General features: G+C 41.6%; 1 protein-coding gene across 3 annotated transcripts in view; it reads right to left on the bottom strand.

The window, feature by feature from the left end:
• KIF13B (kinesin family member 13B) overlaps window positions 1-26466 on the bottom strand; it is a 157619-nt gene that overhangs the window by 62649 nt on the left and 68504 nt on the right. For 2 of the 3 annotated variants that reach the window (XM_083354306.1, XM_083354307.1), the window contains exons 11-18: window positions 23077-23289; window positions 20234-20344; window positions 18307-18441; window positions 15191-15321; window positions 14278-14364; window positions 10734-10924; window positions 3578-3788; window positions 1782-1944 (exon numbers count right to left, since the gene is read on the bottom strand). In XM_083354306.1, coding sequence (XP_083210432.1) covers window positions 1782-1944; window positions 3578-3788; window positions 10734-10924; window positions 14278-14364; window positions 15191-15321; window positions 18307-18441; window positions 20234-20344; window positions 23077-23289 — 1242 coding nt within the window. Of the gene's footprint in view, window positions 1-446; window positions 547-1781; window positions 1945-3577; window positions 3789-10733; window positions 10925-14277; window positions 14365-15190; window positions 15322-18306; window positions 18442-20233; window positions 20345-23076; window positions 23290-26466 lie in introns of all 3 variants that reach the window. The other variant, XM_083354305.1, reaches the window with a different exon arrangement.

Raw genomic sequence — 26466 nt, 5'->3', positions numbered from 1 at the left:
TTCTTGGCTTGACTGTATTATTGTATTATCTTCTGATATCTTCCAGGGAAGATACAAAAAATATTTTTTTCTGCACAAATTTGTCTGTGTAATAAGAAGTGAAATCGTCAAATACAGCCTTTTGTTTTGAAAATTTTTATGTTGGAGCTCATCAAGGAATGATTGTCTCACCATTAACTTCATTAACTGACAAATCCGCCAAATTTTATATTAAATGTTTGTTGGTTAACTACATTCCGAGGATGTTATTGAAGTGGGCATGTTCTGTCAGTGCCCCCAAGGTAGAGATTATACTGCAGTCTAAGTTATATTAAATTTTTGCACTTGGCAGACTTTATGTAGTATGATCCATTTTTACTTGTAACCAAGATTCAGTATCTTGTTTGGATTTATACCTATTCTTTTGGCCACAATAAATATTCATTTCAAAATCAAGACAAATTTACCTGGGGGTATATTTGAATTCTCTGCTCTCACACCCAATATTTTTCTTTTCTTTTTCTTTTCTTTTTTTAAATCCCAAGAACACTTTTTGAAATGGGAGGTCTTAAAATCAAATCAAATTGAACATCAATAAATAAACAGAATCTGAGAAAAAGACCACCATCTTATTTGGAATAGATTAGATTAGATTAGATTTATTGAATTTATATGCCGCCCTTCTCACTAAGGACTCAGGGCGGCTCACAACAAAAAATTTAAGAAACATGGAATAGAAAATTTAAAAAAGAATTAAACAATAAATGTAATAGATACATGACAATTTAACTCAATAAAAGCCAAATTTAAAAAACATAGTCCAGAATAGTGTATTTGTGAGTTATATAATCTTTCTCTGGAGGAGAAATTTAATCCACTTGGTCCAGAGCTGGTAAATTTACATTTAAAAAGGCATTTTTCATTTTTAAAAGAAAATTATGACACTGAACATAAATATTTAAATTAAACTGATGCTTGGATAAACAGTTCATCATTGTAAGATTTATTCATGGGTTTTTTTTTTGATAACTGATAGGAACATCTCATCAGCAAATGATCATATGCACTATGAAACTAAACATTCTTTCACCACTTTCTCCTCTCTAGTTGAATTTCAGTACAGCCTGTTTTGAGGAGAACTGAAGGTCGCAGAACTTGATATATTTCCCACATTCTTTTCTTGAAATCTGAGCTTCCCCTCCTTTTTTTAAAACAGTGGTGAGTCTGCAGCCTTTTTACTTAAATCAGTAAAAAGGAATGCCATGAAGGTTACATAGTCACATAGCAATCCACAGAAGTTGCCTAACCAGGTCAGTTAAAATCCTAGCAGTTGGTTTGCAAAAATTCAAAGCTTGGTTAATATTAACTTTAGTTCAAGATTTTTGGTAGTTTAGTGGTGTCTGGGTTCATTTATCATTCAGTATAATAGGTGAACCCAGAAAAGGATTTTAATAAGTCATGACATTAACTAGTTCCATTAACGTGGCCTGTGAGTAGTAAAACTGGACATCAATAAATGTAGAGCCACTGCAGACAGATACATGCATGTTTTGAATAACAATAAGTAAATAAACCATTTAATTGCTCAAATTTTGCTAGTTTAAACTGGCTGTGAACTGCCCTTTGCCCTTCTCTAGCAAGTGTCCACTCCCATTTTATACACATCATGTTAAATCAACAGAAAGAAAATTTCTATACCCTGCTTAAATATCACCTTTGGAATAGCAGAAAATATTCATCTGGACTGCTACATCTTAGCAGATAACATACTGTATGTGCCTGAATAGACTTAAGTGCCTTACCTTTTTGTTTGCGTTAAGGCTTGAGGCTGGAATTTGGAGAGTCACCTTATATTCAGTCCTTTTGTCCATCTCTTCTGCAATGAAGCTGGCTTCCCTAACATACAAGTTGGCCTTCATAATCTGCTCCCTCAATTTCCTCAGGCTGTGGTTCAGCATCTCTTCTCTATTGCAAAACAAGGGAAAGACAAAAAGGAGGATGGAGTTTAAAAGAAAATATTTATTTAGAAACACACTGCAATAATCACACTGATAAGGATGTTTTGCTCTGGTGCAATCAGTTAACCATTTTTGCACCAATGAAAGGAAGGACTAAGGCAGGCATCTCAAACACAAGGCCCGGGAGCCGAAGCCGGCCCACAAAGTGGTTTCATGTGGCCCGCGAAGCCATCCTGAAAACACTGGGGGAACGGCCCCCATTGCCTTGGCCCTGGCCCAGAGACCCTCCTTCTGCCCAAGACCCTCAGATCTGTCCCACTCCTGCCCAGGCCCCCATAGGCCCCCTTGATGCGAACGATGTAGAGCTGGCCACGCCCACCCAGTAGGCCATACGCACTCTAACCACGCCCACCCAGTAGGCCACGCCCACCCTGGCTATACCCACCCAGTCCCCTGAGGGCAACCGCAATGCTGATGCGGCCCTCAATGAAATTGAGTTTGACAACCCTGGATTAAGGGGTGATAGCAGTAGTATTCCAATATCTCAGGGTTTGCCACAAAAAAGAAGTCAACCTATTCTCCAAAGCACATGAAGGTGAGACAAGAAGCAATGGATGGAAACTAATCAAGGAGAGAAGCAACCTAGAACTAAGGAGAAATTTCCTGACAGCGGAAGGAGAGAAACGCGCCAGAGCTGGAAAGCAGGTTAGTGAAGAATTTTTTTGCTTTCAGGAAGAGGGAGGAGCTGGGTGGTGGTGTGCCAAACTCTACAGTAGCGCCAGGAGAAGCGGCAGGAAACGGGGCTGCCATTACCAGAATGGAGAAGGGAGACACGGGGTGATGCACGGTGGCATGCAAGTACTCTGCTCTGCATTGCTGCGCAGAGCCGTTCTGCTCCCCATTCTCCATTCTCTCCAGTGGCAGCGACAGAGGACTGGTGGAGGGAGGCGGCGTGAAAGGCTTTTGTCTGGCCATGGCACAAGCCACTAAAGAGTTGGTGGAGGAGAAGGAGGCAGCGGCTGCCGCTGGGCAGGTGATCTGTGGAGAGAAGTGCAAAGAAAGCCCATCCAGCAGCGCATAGCGGCAGCAGAGCCTTTCGCCGTCACTCCCCCCTTGGTCCGAAATGGTGATGGGGGACCGGGTCTACCACACCCTTGTTCCATAGCATGGCAGTCCAACTCAGGAGGGGAGTGAAAGGGAAGATCGCCGAGCAAGGAATGGCCTGGGTGGGGGGGCCCTGAAGGAAGCGGGTGCAGGACTCATGGGGTAGCTCCACCCCTTTCCCCACCTGCTTCACCGCGTTGTGGCAGCAGCAGTGCGATGTGCCGCACAGCCTCCTGCCGCGAGCAGCTGCAGCAGAAGTGGGCCAGCAGCCACGCAGGCTCCTGCTGGATGGGAGAGGCAGATCTCACAAAAAATATAAGACGCCCTTGAAAATAAAACCTAATGCCTCTTTTGGAGGCAAAAATAATATAAGACTGGGCCTTACTTTTGGGGAAACCTGGTAAAAAAGTTATTTTATTCATTGATGTATAAAATGTATCTATTGTCTTAATCCAAACATATGCCAAGATGAGTATTCTCCAAAGAAGAGAATAAGGAAAAATACCAGACCTCCAAAGTTTATTCCCTTCACCCACCTCTCTTCTGCCCACTGGCGTAAACGTTGCTGTGCATTGGGAGAATGGAAGGAAAACCTGTCCATGGTGCGGAAATGCTGCTTCTCTGGAGACAGACGCCTCCGGAGCTGTTCTAGTTCATGCTCATACATAAGTCGCTGCCGCTCCAGTGCTGACCGCTTCTCCTCTTCATGCTGTTGCTCTAGACTTTGTAAAATGGACTGCATTGGATCTAAGCAGAGAGGAAGATAGATGTCACAAGGTAAAAGCCTAGAACAGAGGTGTCCAAGCTTGCAACTTTAACACCTATGGACCTCAATTCCTAGAATTCCCTAGCCAGTCATGATGGCTGGGGAATTCTGGGAGTTGAAGTCCACAAGTCTTAAAGCTGCCAAGCTTGAACACCCCTGGCCTGGAAAAAACAACTCTACAATAAATTTAAATGTAGAGCCATAGTCTGTGTTTCTTACACAGGATGGCAGCTTGGTTTTTAAAGGAGGACAGTTGTACACTCAGAGACGTACGAATGGATCTTTGCCTCAGTTTCCCAAAGATTGCTTGGAAAAACAGTTACCTAAATTAGTTTATTTCAGCTTCATTGCACCAGAGCTAATATCACAGAAACCCAAACCTTGGTGTTGGGATTTTTCTTAATCTGGGCCAGATAACAAACCTGAAGATTTATTTGTTTTTCCCTACAAAAATAATTTCATTATACAAAATTAAACTCTTATTCCTTATATCTAATCTTAATCCTAATTCTGTATTTGTTTCTATTTCCTTATTTTATTCTACAATCTTACTTTTAAGCAGTGCTTTTTTTCTAAAAACAAAAAAGGTGCCGGAACTTTCATCTTGGCGGGTGCAGGAGGCGGGGGCGGCAGAGCTGTTGCAGTCACGGGCGTGAGGGGTGTCAGCTGTGGGCTGCCCCTCAGGACTGGAGCCGGCGCAGCTGGTGCTGTGGGGCCTGCTCTACATGGCGGGGCTGCAAGAAATTGGTGGTGACCAGCATGGCCACGGTGGAGCATGTGCCCATCTGGAGGCCAGGCACAGAGCACAGCAGCGGCCATACATCCGCACACTCTCACAAACACTCCCCAGTTTCCCCTCGTACACAGAACATTCAGCAGCGGCCCAGTGTGTTGCATAACACCAACATGAAGATCATCTCCCCGGAAGGTCTCACCCCCTCCATTTTGCGATCCTCTACTTCTTTCTCCTCTTCATCTACTGCCACCACATCCCCAGCCTGGTCCTCCGGCTTCTGTGCAGCATCGGTGTTGCGTAGCTCCCTAAGCGGTGTGGACAGCTATGCCTCGGTGGTGGAATCGGCCCACATGCAGAAAGAGGCCTCGTCCTCCAGGACCCAGGACGTCAAAAGCAAACGGTCTCAGCCCAAGGCCAACCACCTGTTCACCTCAAAGTTGCCCGCGGGGCCCGGCCTAGAACAGACACCTTTGCCCATAAAAGCTATGGTGCCCAAGACTTTGTCCTGCACTGGGCCAGGGGAAGTCCACCTGTTTACCAGAGGACAGGGGAAAATCTAGCCTTCACATCACACACCTCTGGACCCATCACTGCAAGCCGTTTCAGCCCCCGAGCCGCCGAGTAAAGAGTAAACCCTTTTCAGTGCAGGAGCAGGAGCTGCGAGTACTTGTTTTCCGTGGGAACTACAGTCCTGATGGCATTGAAACCATAACTCCCCCTCTGTCCTCCACGAGAAAGGGATGAAGCTGACCATGTAGAGCATGCCTGGTGGCTCCCACAGCACCAGCTGCTCAGGCACTGACTCCGGCCTTGGGGGACAGCCCACTGCCACCACCCCACCACCCCCGCTCACAACCACCCCAATGATGCTGCCCACCCCACAGCACCAGCCACTCTGGCGCTGACTCCAGCCTTGGAGGGCAGCCCGCTGCCGCCACCCCCACCCCACCAGTGATGTCACCTGCCCCACGTTCCCACAGCACCAGTCGCTCAGGTGCTGACTCCGGTCTTGGGGGGCAGCCCGCACTTGGCACCCCTGCTCGCAACCACCCTACCAGCAACGCCGCCCACCCCATGCAGAGCGCACCCCGCAGCTCCCACAGCATCAGCACCCCTGCTCACAACCGCTCCGCCAGCGATGCTACCCGTGCAGAACCAACCTCCAATTCCTTGTCCTCTCTTACTTACCTAGCTGAGATGGTGTATTTGCAGGGAGGGGTACAAAGTTCCTGCCAACTTGCCTTTGCTGCAGACAACTTGCCTGTGCAAGTTGTCTTTTGGCGCACTCAGCAGCAATTCCTACTGGCTTTCAAAAGCCAATAGAGGGAGTAGCACAGCTTGTGCAAAAGCATTTTTGTGTGTGTGCAAAAAAAGGTGCCAGAATGCCGTTCTGAGCGTTCTATGAGAAAAAAAGCCCTGCTTTTAAGTTTACAACTATTTCTATCTTATTTAATTGACAAAGTTCTATTTTTATCTCTATATTCCATGTCTAACTTCCTATCTCCATGTTTGCAGCATTATGTTTTCCTAAATTAACTACTTCTTAGCTCTTTAAGTGTTTTCTTTACCCCCAGTTCTTCAGCTCCTATACCAGTCCCAGTACATTTGTATGTGAAAACTCTTTTCATTGCTCTATAGCAGGGATTTCCAGCCTTGGAAAGTTTAAGACCTGTGGACTCCAACTCCCAGAATTCTTCAGCCAGCCTGAAGTCTACAGGTCAAACATGCCAAGGTTGGACACCATGCTCTATAGCAGGGCCCCCGAATCCCTGGTCCCTGGATTGGCACCGGTCTGTCCGTGGCATAGCAGAAACTGGTCTGCACAAACAAGAGAAGCCCCATCCGTGGGATGCAGGCAGCACATGAAACCATGGCCTCTCCGGGCCATGGGAAAACCTCTCTCCACAGAACTTGTCCCTGGTGCCCAAAAGGTTGGGGGCCTCTGCTCTATAGACTTGTGAATGAGTTTTGCTCTCCCCTCCCCCACCCCAGCACTCACAGTTCTCTGTTTCTGGAGCCGGTTTGTGGAGCTCTGCACCTGGGTCCCTGCAGGCAATGGGCCTGCTTTGGTTTGCAGATTCTGGTTGGTCTCTTTTCCTTTGCATCTCACAGCTCTGCTTCTTAGTCTTGCAGTTCCAAGAATTGCAGTTTTCTTTCACTGTCTGAAAATTGCTGCCTTTGCGTTGAAGGTTTCTCTTTCCTGCTTCTTTGCTGTCTTTTTGGCTTGACTCTCTCTGTCTCTTTTTGACTCACACACACAAGCTGGCTTTCTGTTTTGTTTTAGGGGATAAACCCTCTAATTAAGGAGAGGGTGGGGCTGCTGCTTTAACCCTCTTTCCCAGGCTGCACCAAAACTCTGGCTCTCAAGAGGGAAAAGAAGTGCCTGCTCACTCTGGGTGGTAAATTTACTTTTCCACACTTGTTCAAATCACAATTAGACTACTGCAATGCACAGTATATAAAGTTGACCTTTAAGAATTTCCAGAAGTTTCCTTTGGCACAAAATGAAGCTGTTAGCTATTAACTCCTGGCGTGATGTTACGGCCATTTTATGTCCATTTAAATGGTTTGCACTCAATTCTGGTTATTTTTCATGCATGATTCAAGTTGTTGCTTTTCATCTTTAAAGCTCTAAACAGTTTACTTTGGCTACTCAAAGGATCTTTTTTTCAGCATAAATCTTTTTTGGGAGAAAGATTAGTAGGAGAGGCCTTTTAAAAGATGGGATTCCAATTTCAGAGGTCAGCTTTTTAGATTATGAAATGGAATACATAGTCTCAGGAATAGCTTCTAGACTCTTAGTTTAGGAAAATAATCAATAGGTTTTTTCAAATAATCTTTTGAGTTGTTGTTGATGATGATGATTATTATTTTGGCTGCCTTATCTCAGTGGACAGTATCTCTTAATTGAACTTGACTATGCAGGTTTGAATATGATTAGTAATTGGATGGGAAACAAATTGGGAAGTCAACAAAAGCTTGAAAGGAGGCCATAGCAAACCATTTCTATCTTGTTTCCAAAGAAACAACATGAATATTACCCAGGTAATCATTCTTAATTTTCCGGTCAAATGGAAAAAGATATTCAGGTAGGCTCAGTGAATCAATACCTAAATATGGGTTTGCTAAACTACAAAAATGTAGGACGACAGGCCAAATTACTAAAAAAAGCACATCTTTGTTTAATACTATCCTTGCCCCTTACCAGTTACATGCAGCTTAGTTCATTAGAGATGGGGACAATTGAGGCCCGTGTAGAAACAGATAGAAAAGATTATATGCAATTTAATACTGCATATTCCTCTTTTGTATGACAGAGCTTTCAAATCAATTCAATATTTGATCTTTGTCTAATACCTTGGGTTGGACAATACACTTGGGGGTGGGGGTATGAACAAATTATCCTCACTAAAATCTTGCAAAATATTTTGACCCATGCATATTAGGCTTATACGCCGACTGAGTTGCAGCATCTAGGCTACAGAATTAGCTGTACTAGGAGGATCAATGGAATCAGTATAAAAAGCTATTAAGACTGCATGTTATCCTTCTCTCTTCAGGCAATATTTTAAAGATGGCCAGGATATTTTCAAATGTAACCAGTTGTGGGCTACTATCTTTATGATTATGTTTCTACCTCAACTGTCTTATAATGCTAATCTTCCTTGATAATATAAAGTTTTAATTATAGATTCGTAGGTTTTCAAGTGTTATAAAACAAACCAAAGCTACACTCATATATAGCCTCTCACTACCTAGTTTATACATACCTGATATAATACCTGGAAATTGTATCACAATCATAAATGGCCCAAATTGTATAATTTTTTGTGTCGTATGCACAATGATATCATTAGGCAGGTGGCATCGATGTGGTTTTCACAGAATTAATTTAATTTAATTTAATTTATTGAGATTTTTATACCGCCCTTCTCCCAAAGGGACTCAGGGCGGTTCACAGGGCATAAATATAAACACCAATACAAACATTAAAAAATAATTAAATTAATGCCCAAGTTAAAACCAGAATACTAAAACAAACCAATAAAAAACCCAAGTACCCCCATCAGGCCAGACCCGCTAGTTCAAATAAATGGGTCTTCAACCCGCGACGGAAGGATCGGAGGTCTGATGCCATCCGGAGCTCGACCGGCAGTTGATTCCATAACGCCGGAGCACCCACAGAGAAGGCCCTCCCCCTGGGGGCCACCAGTCGACATTCCTTGACAGGAGGCACCCTGAGGAGGCCCTCTCTGTGGGCGCGCACAGGGCGGAGGGGAGTCGACGCCGGCAGCAGGTGGTCCTCGAGGTATCGCGGACCCATGCCATGTAGGGACTTAAAGATCATAACCAAAACCTTGAACCTTACCCGGAAGACAACTGGCAACCAATGCAGCTCACGGAGCAAAGGTGTAACATGGGAGTACCGGGAAACTCCCAAGACAACTCTCGCGGCCGCATTCTGTACCAGTTGGAGCCTCCGAGTAGTCTTCAAGGGAAGTCCCATGTAGAGAGCGTTACAGTAGTCTAGGCGAGAGGTCACGAGCGCATGAGTAACCGTACACAAGGCCTCCCGATCCAGATAGGGCCGCAACTGGCGCACCAGGCGAACCTGGGCAAAAGCCCCCCTAGTCACGGCCACTATGTGATCCTCCAAAGTGAGTCGTGAATCTAGGAGGACTCCCAAGTTGCGAGCCCTATCCACAGGGGGTAAAAGCTCACCCCCCATAGAAAGAGGTGGAACATCCCAGGTGTCTCGGGAAGCCGGAATGTACAGCCACTCAGTCTTGTCAGGGTTGAGTTGAAATCTGTTCCTCCCCATCCAGACCCGAACCGCCTCCAGGCAACGGGACATCACAGCGAGGGCATCACTGGGGTGGTTTGGGGTCGAAATAAAAAGTTGGGTATCATCAGCATATTGATGATACCCAACTCCAAAACCACGAATGATCTCACCCAGCGGCTTCATATAGATGTTGAACAGGAGAGGCGAGAGGACCGACCCCTGAGGAACTCCACAAGCGAGAGTCCTAGGGGTCGACCTCTGCCCCCCTGCCAACACCGACTGCGAGCGTCCCAGGAGGTAGGAGGAGAACCACTGAAAAACCGTGCCTCCCACTCCCAATCCCCTGAGACGCTGCAGCAGGATACCATGGTCGATGGTATCAAAAGCCGCCGAGAGGTCTAATAGGACTAGGACAGAGGAATACCCCCTATCCCGAGCCCTCCAGAGATCATTCACCAGAGCGACCAATGCCGTCTCCGTGCTGTGCCCGGGCCTGAAACCCGATTGGTAAGGGTCCAGATAATCCGCTTCATCCAGGACCAGAGGGAGCTGATGCGCCACCACACTCTCAACAACCTTCGCAAGAAAGCGAAGGTTGGAGACTGGACGGAAGTTGTTCAATACAGCTGGGTCCAAGGCAGGCTTCTTGAGGAGAGGTCTCACCACCGCCTCCTTCAAGACGGTGGGGAAATAACCCTCACTCAAAGAAGCAGATATAACCGCCTGGAGCCAGCCTCGTGTCCTCTCCCTAGCTGCGTAAACCAGCCAAGAAGGGCACGGGTCCAATAAGCATGTGGTGGAACTCAGCTTCCCCATAATCCTGTCCACTTCATCAGGGGTCACAGAATCGAACTCCTCCCAGATAACATTGACAAGACCGCCCGTGTCCTGATCGTCAGACTCTGCCCAGCTGGTGTCCAAACCGGTCCGAATCCGAGCTTTGAAGAATGCTTTGGCCCCCAATGCTTATCTTCCATGATAACTTGCTATCACAGAAGTTCATTGCATAAAGCAATAACAACAGCACTTAGACAAATACACTACTTTACAGCCCTCTCTAAGTGGTTTACAGAGTTAACCTATTGCCACCAACAAATCTGGGTCCTCATTTTACCGACCTTGGAAAGATAGAAGGCTGAGTCAACGTTGAAACGCTCAGGATTGAACTCCTGGCAGTGGGCAGAGTTAGCCTGCAATACTGCATTTTAACCACTGCACCACCATTGCTTTTATATTTTGCAGACAAATCAAAGCAGAACAATTGTCCCCAGTAAGCTATTGAGGGTAGTACTGTGTTAAAATTCTTGTTCCAGTTACAATGTATCTCACAATCATAACCTTGAATTGCAACCACTTGCAAAATGGCATACCATACAGTGGAAACAATGCATCCACATTCCTTACCATTTCCTCCAAGAGCTTTCATAGTTACTTCCATCTGGGCATATTCATAGTTAAAGCTGATCTCACTGGATACCTCACTGGAGCTGTCTCCATCTAAATCCAGCTGTTCAGAGCTGTTGCTTCCTTTCATTGAACTATCTTTGTCTTCATCCTCTGTTTCTATTTTCTTTTTCTTTTTTGGCAAATTCAACCTTAAGCAGAAAAGAAAAATGCTAACAAACACCAACCTTTGAAAACTGGTTTTATTTGATTTTGAAAAACAAATGCAGAAGATGCCTTGTCAATGAGAGAAGATAACAGTATCCATTACACTAAGACATAAGAGATTATGGCTGCTATTAATGAGATACAGAGGTCCTGAAGGTCAGCTTCCACCAATTGTTGGGCAATTCTAACACACCTGGAGGATATCTGTAAGTGAACATGGCTAAATTCCTTGCCAAGGCTCCACTAAGCTTTTGTCATAGCTTATGTATATTTCAAAAAGGTTGGTGTAGCAAAACTCATGTCTGAATTAATTTGTGGGAAAGGGGATACCAATATAATATTTTGTTCAGATGTTAAGTTACTTCCAGATAACTATTTATTTTGGTTAGGTCTTTGGAGTTAAACCTCTTTTTGCATTTGGGCCCTTTGCTGTATTCTATTTTAATTTAATTAATGCCAAACAAGTGATGTTTGGAATTTCCAAATTAAAAAAAAATCTTGGGCAATTACTAACAGTTTGAAATATTCTAAGGATTATATTGGACTATTGTAATGTGTTCTACAAGGAGCTATTCTTGAAGACCACCCAGAAACTATAGCTGACCCAGATGTGATACAGGAAGTGTTGGGCATGCCCTGATATGTCATGTGAAACCAGTGTTTTGTGAATTGAACTGGTTGCCAGTATACTGTTTATCACCTATATAAGCTTTTCAGGGCATTGGGCCAAGTTATCTGAAAGGCAGCAGCCTACACCCCATGGTTTCTCCCTATCCAGTAAGCTTGTCTATCTTGTTCACAAGTTGGTATACTTTGAGTCCCTTCAATCAAATAGTGATATTGTGACCCAATATCTACTGCATATCTGCTCTCTGGAATAATGTCTCCCTGGAGATCCATATAGCTCATACCCTGATGACATTCTAGAAGTCTTTTAAAAAGTCTCCTCTTCATCCAAGACTTGGGACAAGAAGTTTGCGGAGCCTTGTTCATTACATTTTCCGTTTGAAGGAGCATGTTGTCCAACACCTGGGATTTCTTTTCTATCGGCTTTTTAAGTTTTTATATATCATACTGAAAACATCCAGATAATTGTACTTTTAGATGAATATAATTTCACTTCAACATCCAAAATGGAATAAAATCACACTGAAGAAAATTATTATTATTTTCAGGCTTTCATCTGTAACTAAGCTTATTTAGGTTGTTTTAAAGGGGGATTTTCCAAATTTGTGAAGGTTCAAGTTACCAGTGGCTACTAGCCTTGATGAGGGCCCTTGGCTGGAGGTGTTGCACAGCTATTTGCCCCACATAGCAACTGTCTCCTGCCTCCTGGCCCAGCATCCACGGCCGCTGCCTGCCCCACTCAGCGACCAGGAGGCGCATTTAATTGTCCCCCACAGCAAATTGCCCAGGGACAAGTGTCCCTCAGTGAATCGCCTGGGACAAGACGACAAGGCAGGAGCGCTGGTGGACCATTGCTAGGGGAGGAGAGCCACCAGAGGGCCCACCAAGCATAAATAGTGGTGGGTCGGCTGTGGTGGTGGGCACGGAGAAGTGGGTGCAGAAAACTGGCTGGCACCAGTTCTCCTAGACACCTGGGGGAGACAGGCAGTTAAGAATTAGGAAATATAAATAAAATAAATGCAGAAGATTTCTACTTTCTTCCTTGCTGTATTTGGGTACTTCCAGAAGTCAAGTGATTTCAGCCAGGGATGCAGAAAAAAAATGATCTAAGGGCTCTTCTTACATTCTTATCACATATTATCTCAGCCCTGAAATGTGCATAACAGAGACACAGAAAAGAGAGCAGCCGGAACAGCTATTAAGAGTGACAGATCATTCCTCCTGAATGCTGGAATTTATTTTCACTTGAAATGTCTAAAACATCTAAACATCCAGAAAAGCCCCAAACCCAACCCTCAAGCGTAAAGCAGTGTTTCTCAACCTCAGCAGCTTTAAGGTCTGTGCAGTTTGAGAGTTCCCCTACCAGCATGCTTCCTTGGAAATTCTGGGAGTTGAAATCCACACATCCTAAAGTTGCTGAGATTGCAATACATTGCCATAAAGAAAAGTGTGAAGTCTTTAAAGAAAATGTGTAAACCTACTTTCCTTATAATTTTAGGCAAATTGCCTTAAAATATTGAGATGATCCTAAGGTGGTCAGCCACAAATGATAAAAGACTAAGCCCTCTTTTGCCTGCATTTCCCCTCCTGCACATCTTCCATATATTACTAAAACTCTCCTTTTGCCCATTTGTAATTTTCAAGTGGGCAAAAACAGTGCATCATAGGAGAACATTTTTTTTTGAATGAACATATCTGAGATGGGCTGAGAATAACTCCAAACTCTGGGAATCATTTCTCCCATGGGATTGAAACTTGACAAAGTTATGGCCAATTCAGTGCTGCTGCACTGCCACAGTCAACCGCAGCCATGAGATAATCATTTCCAATATTCCCTGCCAGTTTCCCACAAGGAAAGTCAATTTAGAATCCAGCAGGAATTTGAAAGTCCCAGGTTGGCAGTGATTGCTGCCAGGCGGGAGAGAGATGGAAAGAGTTGTGGGGATGCAAAGGAAGCTCAGTGTAGGTGAGGGACAGTGCATAGGATGTGCAAGACATGCCATGTGGGATTGGGGAGAGTGTGTGAGGGGGAGTACACAAGAGGTGCATGAGAGGCCTGGGTTGGGGAGGGTGTATAGGGGTTTGCAAGAGGCACCACAGGGGTCAGGGAAGTGTGTGAGAAGTGCTTTGTGGGGGAGGCAGGTTGCACAGCTCGGTGGAGTGTGCAGGACTGTGAAGAAGTATACAAGGGTGCAAGGGAGTCATAGCAAGGGGACAGGGAGGGTACGCAGGGGCATGTTAGTCGTTGTTAAGGAAATATCTCTGAAACAATGACCCAAGGGTCCCAGGTGGTATAGCAACACTATAACAATTTTAAAAATTGTTCAGCCACTGTATAAGGTTTAACATTGTACAGTAAAATTATAACCACGACATCAAAGAAACAAAGAAAAACTGTTTACAATTTCTGAAATTCTAAATTCCCAGCTAGCATAGCCACTAATCTTGCTGGTGGGAGGAATTTTGGGACTTGTAATTCCAAAATATCTGACAGTTGCCTGGTTGAAGAAGGCTAAATTATCTTGACTTTTAGCACAGGACAAGACCAGCAGATGCATATTGTAGAGTTGAGCCTCCACAGCCAGCTTTCAGATATTAAATTTATTTATTTATTATATTTATATTTATAAATGGTGTCAAAGGCAATCCAACTCGTACGTCTCAAAGCTGTACCGATTAAAGAAGAAAACGAAATGAATCAGCAACTTACCGGAAAAAGTGGTTGTTTCCCCACAAAATTCTGTCACCGTGGTGCAGTTGTGTGGGACCTACAACAGCTGTACCATTCACAAACGTCCTGTGTTGGAGGAAAAAATAGTAAATATAGTCATTCCCACATCAAGAATTTGGCCTGCCCTTAATGCCACATGGCAATGATTAAGAAAAACATAATGCGAAGAACTTGTGATGATCCCCCTCCTTTGAGGCAGAGCAGCAAAGCAGAGACGTTGCATGACAAAATAAATTGAAGATAACCCAACACATCTGAATACTTTCTTTTCCCTTTTGCAAGGAAGATACATATCGGTGCTTCTATAACTGGAGAAGGAAAATCTTTTGGTAGAATCTTCTTCCTGCTTGAAAGAGGTCGTCGTTTTTTCCAGTTCTACTTGTCTCTTTGTAATATCTGCTGTTTAAAAACCATCCCAAACAAACCTCTTTTGCACCCACCAGATACATGCCACCAGGGAACAGAGCATGAAAATTTAGGAGAGGGAGCAACAACTGATCTGAGCAATTATTTCCTGTGCCTCTTTGCTTTCCATAGCTGAAAACTGCAACTCTTTCCTAGGCATGTTGCTTGTTTCAGGGCTTCTGGTCAATGCAGCAGGGGGCAGGGATGTTCAAGGAGTTTTCCCTCTCACTTTACTGAATACACAAACATTCTGAGCCAAGGAAGCCCACAGTTTTGGCACTATTATTTATTCCAATTATGTGCATGCATTTACTCTACTGGAAAAGTATTGGAATGAAAAAAGCAAGCAGCCAGGGGGAAACGTGGGTCCTTTCATTTAGCTAGAAAGGTTCCAAAATCCAATTGTGGAGCTTCTTCCATGCTTCATTTAATCCTGATATAAGAGCAAAATTCTTGCCTCTATAAACATAATACGGTACTCAGTTACCTGGTGTTCTTCTGAGGTGTCAACATGACTTGTCCATCCCCAGTGATATCTATTATACAGTGTTCAGGAAGAATCCCCAATCCACAGAGCTGTATATCTTGGGAATTATCAGATCCAATGAGTGTGTGCTCCTGCAAAAGATTCAAGATCAGGTCCACTGAAATCCAACAGAAATTCATATTACTTGCCACATATGAAACTGACCACTCTCACTTCATCTAGTCCAGCTATCTGAAAGGGCTCTAGCAAACTGTAATCTGTGAAAATTATGGCTGGTTTCACATCACAATAAAGCAAAACTAAACGGATTGCAGCACAACTTAGCATCAAGTGTGCACTCAGTCATTGCTTCCCCTTGCACTTACTTATAAAAAATCACAACACAGAAAAAAAATGAACTGTGAAGTGTACTGAAGTAGAAGGAAAGAACAAGCTCAGCTTCTAGTCCTCAAGAGTTACAGATATTATCCAACCAGTTGAAATGGAAATAATCCAGGATTGCACTTTGTTTGTATTTGCTTTCATGCAGTGCATCCACTTTTGTATATTGTTTGTTTAACAACAGCAAAAAAAGGGGGGGAGTATGATGGCAAGAAATAAATGGGGGAAACAATGAGAGGATAAGAGAAAAAAACACCAACAAATCAAACTTCTTATTAAACTAGCTTTCCTTTCTTCTCCCCTGTATTATTTTTAAATTAGGGCACAATTCTGATAAAGAACAATATATCCAGCTAGTCAGTCATCCAAGAAGATGCTGGCTATACTATAATGGAAATTATACTGTTCTTGCCATTAACTTTACTAATATTACTGATCTTCACCTGTCTTTCTAGGACAGTAGTCTGAATGCTGAAAGGAAAAAGAAGCATGCGTCATTGTTTCTTAAAATTCTGTGACCTTTTTTTAACTTCCCAAAGCAGCTTACAGCAAAACAAATAAACATCATAGTAAAAACTCAATTACATTTAATTACATTCATCATAAATCCTCAGAATAAGAAAGCCATAGCCAAATAAGCCTGGAAACCTGGGTGCTTTAGAATTGCAAAGCTATAGTTTACAACAGAGGTTTCCAACCTTGGCAACTTTAAGACCTCTAGACTTAAATTCCCAGAATTCCCCAGCCGGCCATGATTCTAGGAGTTGCAAGTCCACAAGTCTTAAAAGTTATCAAGGTTACCAAGGACTCTTCTGGTTTGCAGCATCCCTTACCTCTGGGATTGATCAACAACCATCTTTCTATTTTTGAATTCGAGCATCTGACTGAAGGTGAATTAGTTGGAAATGGTTTCTTCAGATCCGAAAGTGCTGCTTGGTTGCCTGAACGCTTAGCACCAAGATATCGTGGATCTCATTTTATTTTGTGGCTGCAGGGAAGCATCATTCTGAGTAATCAAAGCATCCTTTATGGATGCTACCTGCTCCATTTCTGAAAGCAGGGAACACAACAATGGTCCCATTGAAGACCATAATAAAAAGACTGAATTGTAAGAGGGGAAATCAGAGTGGAGGCAGGGAAATTGAGGCCCTCCAGATGCAGCCTCCCTGTTGAATGCTGAATAACAATACTCGCTGCAGCTGTTTGGAATGATAACTTTTTATGGATTTGGGCTTCATTGTCATTTTTATTTCTTTATAGTTTGACACTTGGAACAGATTCTTCCCTCAGACAATCTGGCATGTGGCTCATTATAAGCTTGAACAATATATCTGAATTGTGAGGCTATGAACCACAATAACCATGCTAAAGGGCAAAAGAAATGGGCACTACAGTAAAGAAGGAGTCTAAACGTAATACAAAAGGAGCTGAAATGATTGTGCTAATTTCCTCCCTCCTTCCCTTTCTGAATTCTAAGATACCAGTATTAGGGTACTAATACTTAATAATTAGGGTGCTTTGTGTACTAAAATGAAATCTTAATATTTTTCAGATAGCTATGGTCACCCCTGCATGTATTTTGTTGCCAAGACATTCTTTGAAGGCTTTCATGCTGAGTAGCAAAGAAACAGATATGGCATCAGGAACTAGTTGGGTGGGGGGAGTGCCAGCTGACAAAGCTAGACACCTACACTGCCTTGAAATTCTCTGAAGCTATTCAGTCAGCTCTTTTGTTGCTTCAAGGGAACAGTGATGACTAAAGATTTCCCCAACCCCCATCCTTACATTCTTCAGGGTGCTAGCCCAATATAAATAGGATTACTGGTTCTCCTTAAAGAGGCAGCATTTAAAATAATTTCACAGGTCTGAATAAGTGTATAAGCAGCTTTGACATATCTAAACAATATTATAAGAAAAAGAACCATTCGTTGCACAACTCGCAGAAAGGTCTGCAATATATAATACCATTTTATTGGCTTGCTTTAAATGGCAGCCTAGCCATTTAGGAGCTAGCTCCATAAAGTTGCATTCCCTGCCTGATGCTTCTGCTATTGCATTATGACTCGGCATTATATGTGTGGTAATGCAAGCCATGATTGTGCAAATCAAGTTCCCTCATAATCATGGCTTGCAGCTGGCTAGAAAGCAAGAACTGGGAAATCTGTTACAATTCCATGGCAGCCAACCTCAAGGGGAACAATAAGAATGACTTATTGTATAAAGCTGCTGAGAAATATTGTATAGCGTTTTAAGCACTAAGTATTGAAGTATGTATTTTCTCCAATCAGATTATATCCACAAATTGATGATGGTTTTGAAAATATATTTATGGGGAATCTGATTTGGAACTGCACACATCAAATCATGATTGATACAAATCATCTGTTTTTCATAATATAAAAAAGAACGACACATATCCTAGTATCTGTTGAAAGCAGTTCACAGTTAACAATAAAATCTTGGGTTTGAGTACACCGACACTGAATAAATAGCTTTGTATCCTGAAGAACCCAGTTTGACAGAAATGAAATATCACAAAATCTGCTTTTGCCCAACAAATCTGTCTTGATCCATAAGAAAAATGATCAAATCCAGAGTGAACTTTGAAATATTTTTTATGTGACTCTTTTCAAAAGCCAATGGATCTTAGAGGAGAATTCAGGAACAAGTTCTGTAAGAGCTTCTTACACTTAAGCAATTTTAAAACAACCTCACACAACTTTCTTGTATCTCACCTTTAAATAGTAGACCAAAAGTTCATTGAGTGCAGGGTCAGCATTCAAATTCACCAGAAAGCACTTGTTATCACCCACTTTGATCCCAGATGACTGAAGAGAGATGCCAAGGCTTTCAAGTTGTTTCTGCCGTTCCTATTTTAGAGTTACCATTAGAAAAACAACTAGAATTATATATTCTCCCACAATGTGTGATTATTCTTCACCCCGCACATAACAGAGAAAGCAAACAAAAGGCATAGTCAATGATTGGCTACTGTAGCCCTATCCATCTCTTTGAATGGCTACAACCACAGCTGCTCTCCTGATCTGCAAATTTTATTTTGGATGAAAAACCTGCAACCCTTGGCCCATATTTGGTTCCAATCCCTTTTCACACATCCAGAATCCCAGAAATTATACTACCAAACCACTGAAAAAGAAAGGAATGAATACCAACATTTAGACTTAACTCATCAAATTAAGACAACATCGGCAATATAAAAAAGAAATGATCCTGAAATCACTGACCTGTCCAGTTCAATGAGATGTTAACATTATTGTCCTGCCACTACAGCCTTTGGCTGTGCTCATATAGCCTAACAACCTCCCCGCCCCCAGGAAAAAGTATTGCTGATATGATTTGAAATTTAGCCATATGAAACACCATTTCCCAAGAAAATTTGGACAAAAGTAGTAGCCACTGTCAAAAAAAAAAGGAAATATGTACGTGATCCTGGGAACAGGAGAAAAGAGGTTCAAGCTTCCTGTATAATTTAGTCTCAAGGGCCATTAATTGAGAAACCAGGGCCTTGGGTAAAGGTAAAGGTAAAGGTAAAGGTAAAGGTTCCCCCGCACATGCGTGCTAGTCGCTTCCAACTCTAGGGGCCGGTGCTCATTTCCGTTTCAAAGCCGAAGAGACAGCGCTTGTCCAAGGACGTCTCTGTGGTCATGTGGCCGGCATGACTAGACGCCAAAGGTGCACGGAACACTGTTACCTTCCCACCGTAGTGGTCCCTATTTTTCTACTTGCATTTTTACATGCTTTCGAACTGCTAGGTTGGCAGAAGCCGGGATGAGTAACAAGCGCTCACTCTGTTACGCGGCACTCGGGATTCGACCCGCCAAACTGCTGACCTTCTGATTGACAAGGTCAGCGTCCTAACCCACTGAGCCACCGCGTTCCTTGGGTATATAAGCTAAAAAGGTATGGATGAAGATTATGCTCCGAAGTATTAGTTCTTATCCGGTTTATTCCAACATGAAACTTATTTAGAAAAATGGTTCTTAGCAGGAATCACTGGTGGAAATAGGGTGTGGCTTTACACATACATAATGTCAAGAGTTTTGTAGAATTTTGGTGCAACAAACAAATGTTAAATGGCCCAATTTTCAGGCGAGTGCTCAATTTCACAAGTGTTTGGCTTTCTCAACAAATCTTTACAAGGTTTTAAGTGGGAACACTAACATTTCCTAAGATCTTATGATGTATTTTTTATTCCTTTGGTCCTTTAATTTTTTATTTGATTTTTGGATCCCATGGAGGCCCTCTCAGGGAATACTTAAAGTAGGGCTGGCTATCAGTACCCTTAACAGATAACATGCTATGTGAATGTAGAAGGCCGCAGAACCCAGCCCATTTGCTAGTATGTCAGTTACTGCCAGAAACATGTATCAACAATGATTTATTTTTGGCCAACGACAAAGCCATGAAGGTGGCTTAATTTTGGCAGTCCAAAGTTTGATTTAGTTGCAGAAGAAGATCACTGCTTTGCAACAATAATCTCTCCTTGAATTGACCATCCTAGGAATTAAAAAATAACTCATTCATAGGATCATAAATTGTGCTGCTTATCCAGAGGTATCATGAGCTTTCATGAAGGATTTGTTCAAAAGGTGACAGTAATGATAATTATGTGCCAGCAAAACTCAATACAAAAATGCAGACCTGTGCAATTTCCTCTGTCTTCCTGAGTTTCTCTTCCCAGGTTACTGTCATCTCCTGGATAAGTTTTTCAGACTCTTCCAAACGTTCTTTTAATTCTGGAGATTTCATAGCCTAAACGGGTACGGGTGGGTGGGAAGTAGAGGTGAGAAAGAAAAAGCACAATGTAGAATTCTCCTTAGAAGGCTCATCAAATTAAGATTTCATGCATTCTTCGTGACCTTATCATTGCAATCTATGTGACTGAAAAGTAGCTACCATGAATAATACATGCAGGAAACCTATGTCTTTATTGAGTGTAATACTGGGAGAGGATACCTGCATACGGGTGGAAAAAGAAATCTTGAACTTCCAGCTCAGCATTTTACTACAATGCTGATTGAGAGGAAATCCAAGTGTAACAACTGTGTATTATTATTAAATTTATTACAGTTACTGACCAGCATTTTGTGCAATTATTCTAACAGATTACATGGCTTAAATTAAAAGCATAAATATTTTCTAAAATCAATTAAAGTAAATGAAATAATTCAATTATATTGCTATAAATGCAGGTTATAAAACACTAAGGATTCTAAGTATTAAAACTAATTAATGGGATTATAAAACTGTTTTGTCAATAAAAAACTAAAATGATTACTTTGTACTAAATATTAAACTGCTAAAAAGGCAAGTATCAGGCATGTAGGTGTGTGCATGTAGATGTACAGGTATGTGCACATACATAAATCTTACATGTATAAGCAAGTATGTATATGCAAGAATACATGTGTATAAATTTTATTAGGATTGATGACTAGTCAAATATAACAGAAAACTAAAAAAACATAAAACATGAAAAAGGGAAAAAGTATATTAGTAGAATCCTAAAAGTTAAAGGAATAGTTTCCTATGTAAAGTGATGGCAGCTGAAATAAGTTTTGTAATATTAGGGTTCCAATTCAATTGTAAAAAGCAAATGAAGATGTCCTCAGAACTAATGAAACAGAATTATAGTGACTACAGAAAGGATATCTATGAAATATGTGGGCTAGAATTTCAGGTTCTTCCAAATTTTGGGTGAAGATCTGATTTGCAAAATGGGTATTATAATACCTGCAGAGGGCTCTAAAACTGCAGAAGGCAATGCATTAAAGTGGGATAAGGAAAAAAAACTCTGCGGTGCTTTGGGCAGGAAACAGAATAGATAATTCACTGGCAGGAAAGCTTTCTGATTTAGATGTTACCAAATTTGCCTTGATCTACGGAGAGCTTTATCAAGCACTCCTTGCCAAACTGCAACTCCATAATGCCACGATCAAAAGGGCTGTACGTGAGAAGCCTCACTGGTGTAAGTCATCCTAAATTCTTGTTTTCCACGAAGAAGAAAATTTATCCAGAAGGATCATGGCAGCCAGGGAGTTACTAGAAAAGTGAAGTTTGAGTGAAAAATAAACCCAGCCTGCACAGCTACAAACCTATTTATTCTCACAAGGTCAGCAGAGCCCAAAACTTGAGTTTTAGATTACTATTTCTATTGCAATATATGTGAAACCACAGCACATCTAAATCTTTTCTCTTGACCTACCAGAGATCTGCAGAGTTTGGGCGTAACCTATTCCTCCACTGTCAGGAATTTTGTTCTGCATCTAATCCATTAGAAGAAATTCTAGCTTCATCCTGCTTCCAAGTTCCTTTATCTCACAAAAGTGTTGTTTTCTCTATTTGACTACATGTGTTTGTTTGCTTTTTAGGAACTAGTAAATGGAAACTACGGTATGATGGAAGCAAGTGCTGTCTTCTCCAACCTAAAGAGGTCTAGATGTGTTGGGTTTCTGAAGTTATATTCAGGTTGACTAGTGATTCTGGGAATCCAGCTTCTGCAAAACCATCTGCAATGGGTAAAAAAAGGTCCTCTGGAGCCCCTTCCTCTTTATTGTGCTGGGCACAATCGAGCCTGCATTTCTATTTGGCAAGCTTCTAAGAACTTGCCCTGTAATATTTCAGGAATCATCAAGTTCCTCTCAGGCTAACAATCATTCACTAGTGTAACACTATCTCTTAGGCTTCTTCTTTACCTTCAATAATCCAAACCATCTAGATCCATCTTAGATTGCCAGCCATTACATTCCTCCATCAGAATTCTCTTTCCCAGAGATCTGTTTTTCAATACTCCACTAACTGAGCAATCCATTTTTTTTCCTATAAGAAAATCTTCCTATGGAAGACTAAGCTAGTTCTATTTTCAGCTTCCATTTCTTAGCTTCCTAGAATAAAATCCCTCAGTTGTCTTCATGGATTCAGAACTGTATCTTCTTCAGGCTGTCAGAGACTTACACAAAAATAAAATACGTTTGTTCCAACAACCTGAGCCTGCTTCATAATGCCAGGCACTTGTTTCTGGGAAGTCTGTCTGCAAGGTTTATACAGCAATATGGCTATGCTTCTGAATTTTGGTGATACTATTTAATATTTGCGGAACGTATAACCTGGAAGAAGAAGAAACTCTCTTGCACACAGATTCAGAATTGGCTGCTTACTGAACCTTGATCTGTGTGGTGTGAGAAGCAAGGTTCTGCCATTCTATTGGTGAATAGGCATAGCACGATCAGAGGAGTAGTTGAGAGAGGGAAATAGGCAATCTATAACCTTGCACTAGCAGAAAGCACACACTTCTCTTTGGAATTTGCAAAATCTAAAAAACTAGCAAACATATTCAGTACACAGGGAACCTCATTATTCAAAGTCAGCTTACATTATTTGCAAATTGGATTGGAATGTGCTTTAAGGATGGAAGAGAGGGACATAATCTATTGATTGACTAAATGAATTATTCCTTCGGTTGCCCTTTGTACAACAAGACTTACCTCTGCTTTGGTAAGCTGTTCCCTGAGTTTTTCTACTTCCTCCCTCAGTTCTCGGATGATTCGGGCATTGGGATCTTCATTGATCACGGCATGGTTCACAATGTTCTTGGCTCGGTCTGCATATCTCAAGGTAGAAAGTGTCTCATCGTAATTATCTGCTGCTGGACTGACAGTAGCAACCATTGCAGTCTTACTGTTGCCACCAAGGCTGTCCTGAGAATGTGAAATCAGGGAATAAGAATTTGAGGAGTTTTGACTGCTTGATTTAAAAAATTTATAAAGCCATCCATCTCCAAGATTAACAAGGAGTAACCTATCCATGACAAGGGACTGATTATACTTTGAGCAAAGCAGTTGCCATACCACTTACCTTTGATCCCTCTGAAAAGAAAATATCTACTGATGATATTTCTACAAAATGCAGACAGTAGGTGATATGTATATAGTTTATGTTGGCCTCACACAACCAGGCACCCTGCACAACCTACCTCTGTTGGATAACAGTTCTAGCAAGCAGTTCTCAGACTCTAGAAATCATTAGGTTGTATAAGGCTGGTTTAAGTTGCCTACAAAATATAGGAGTGCATAGCTGCTGGGCATCATTCATAAATCTTTTTGAGACATTTCTAATTATTGTGGTGAATTTAAGCTTTCATAACTACCCTACTTTAAAGTTCAGTATAATTTCTTGCACATTTGCTTCAGATGTGGGAAACTCAGCTTTAAATCTATGCCAAGTAATCATCACCTTTCCCTGCCTGAGGATGGAGATAAATGAAGATAACCCTACTATAATGCATAACTTTCTAAACCGTAAGACAAAAGGCTAGATACTAATCAAAATCCAATCTTCAGCAGTAGCAATAATACGCTTTTTTCAATCTTACAGTGTGAAGTGATATTTTCAGAGATTTTACATTAGGGAATAAGCAGGATGTGAAGTGGCTTGACTTTTGTTCCTGCCAAGACAATTCCATAGAATAAGTATAGAAAAGAATCTATTTCTTATTTAATAGATTTATATCACTAAAAGAAGAAAATATTGTCTTCCTTCCTCATTCCAGCAAATCCATAACTGGATATGGAGAGACTTGGTTCTTCTGTTAAATATCTTGGAGAGGGGCGGAGATACATATTGTCTACGTTTCATCCATTGGGGAAAGGAAATTCAAGAGCAGCATAAATCATAAATGAAGATTCTCATTAAAAAATAATGACAATATGTATAAAAATTAAAGATCTTTTAAAAAGGCAAAAGGCTTGAAAATTTATATGACAAAGTAGCTACAAAACAATTCATCAAAATCTTTCCCCTTGTTGAAAAAAAAACACCCTTCTAATTCAAATGTTGGCAAAAAGCATATACCAGGAAAAAAAGTAGAAAACTGTGCAGGAAGACTCTATAGTTCTTAATATGGTAATACATTCCAAATAGGGCACATAGTTGAGAATATTATTTATCTCCTTGACAAGCAGTAATAGGTTGACAAATTTGTGGATTTCAGCCCCAAATAAAGTGGTAGAAAACAAACCTATGAGACAATAATAATAATAATAATAATAATAATAATAATAATAATGATGATGATGATGATGATGATGATGATGATGATGATGATGATGATGTTGGAAGGGACCTTGGAGGTCATCAACTCCCTGCTCAGGCAGGAAACCCTATACCATTTCGGACAAATGGCTGTCCATTTGTCCAAATGGCTCTCTTCTTAAAAACTTCCAGTGTTGGATCATTCACAGCTTCTGGAGGCAGGTTGTTCCACTGGTTAGTTGTTCTAACTGTCAGGATGTCCTATGTTATGTTTCTAACATCAAGACAACTGCAGATAGTCCTTAATTTAGTTGTCAAGTATACACAAAACAAAATATCAAATTTATTTTAAGATCAAGAGAAACTCCTTTCAAGAGTTTAAAGCAACCTTCACTGCTGTACAGGATATTCAAGCTTATTATTCCAAGGCTCTATAAATAACTAACTTCAAATTCATCACCTTTCTCCCACTTTTGAAAAAAAAAAAATGAATTAGTTCTTTGGGAGCCACAATTAATTCTTCCCAAGTCACAAATATGAATTTTTAGGAGCAACAACAGCATTACAAAGAAAAGATCCAAATAACTGTCAGAACTCAATAAAGTGCCAGCACATAGTGAGAAATATGAAACTTGGTCTTAGTTTCAGTTGAAGGCAGCTAAAAATATTATGAGAGGTCTTGTATAAAGACATTAAGACAAACTGGTTTTGCTTAAGTGAGATTGCTGCATTACATGCCTTTGTATATAATTGCTTCAGGCATTGATTCAATGACCTGCCTTTACTTTCCCCTTTCTTTTTGCTTATTCCAAGCTCCAGGTAATGAAGATGGCCCCTTGCCTACCTTTAAATGGCTTTTTTTCACTCATTCTACCCTGTAGATGACGTTTGACCTTAGAAGTCAAAGGCATAAGAAATATGCAGATGGAGAGAGGGAGATGTCCCAAATATCTTTTTGCAGCAGAAACTGGCATAGCCTGAGAATAGGTCTAATCTATCTAATACTCTACTGCAACCAAGTCTAGGTGAAGGAAAAACCGTAATAGATTGGATACAATATCAGTCTTCAGTAGTAAATTTCACTTTTTCAGAAACTTAATGTCTTATTGAGTAACTGGTTACATGCTATCAAGTTGATGTTGGCTGTAAGTGACTACATAGATTATAGGAAAGGGGAGAAGGGGATTTTAAAACACTGTTTTGGGTTCTCAAGTGTTAAGTACAGTTGGCACAACCTCTTAGCTTCACAAAAGTTGTCACTTGAAATGTTGCCATCAAATTGCAAAGTTTAATCTAACAGAGGTAGCAATTATTAACTACATGAGGAATAATCATATTAACATAATTCATGTACTCAGTGCTTTTTTTCTAAAAAAAGGTGCCGGAACTCTCATCTTGGCGGGCGCAGGAGGCGGGGGGGGGCGGTGCTGCTGCAGTCACAGGTGTGAAGGGTGTTGGCAGCGGGCTCCCCTCCCTGGGGCCGGAGCTGGCGCAGCTGGTGCTGTGGGAGCAGCAGAGCCCAGTCTATATGGCGGGGCTGCGCAAAGCGGGCAGCGGAGGCGGTGCGGGCCAGGCGATGTTTTAATCTTATGATTTTAAAAATATATTTTTTCTATTGTAAGTTTCCCCAAACCTCGCCATGTGGATTGCATACAAATATTATATAATTGGTAAATAAAGGTAGAACATATGTTAAATATACATCAAATGATAATATGCTTCCCTACAAAGTCAATTCTTGCTCAATGACAGACCAAGGAGTTAACTCGGAAAGGCAAGAGGAAAATCTAGAAGAGGTCTGTGCAGCTCTTCAACATCTTCATCAACGATTTGGATGAGGGGAT

Source organism: Vipera ursinii (assembly GCF_947247035.1).
Source record: "Vipera ursinii genome assembly, chromosome: 1".
Classification (NCBI taxonomy): domain Eukaryota; kingdom Metazoa; phylum Chordata; class Lepidosauria; order Squamata; family Viperidae; genus Vipera; species Vipera ursinii.
Note: the sequence above shows the minus strand (reverse complement) of the source record. Positions and strands in the feature narration are given on the sequence as shown.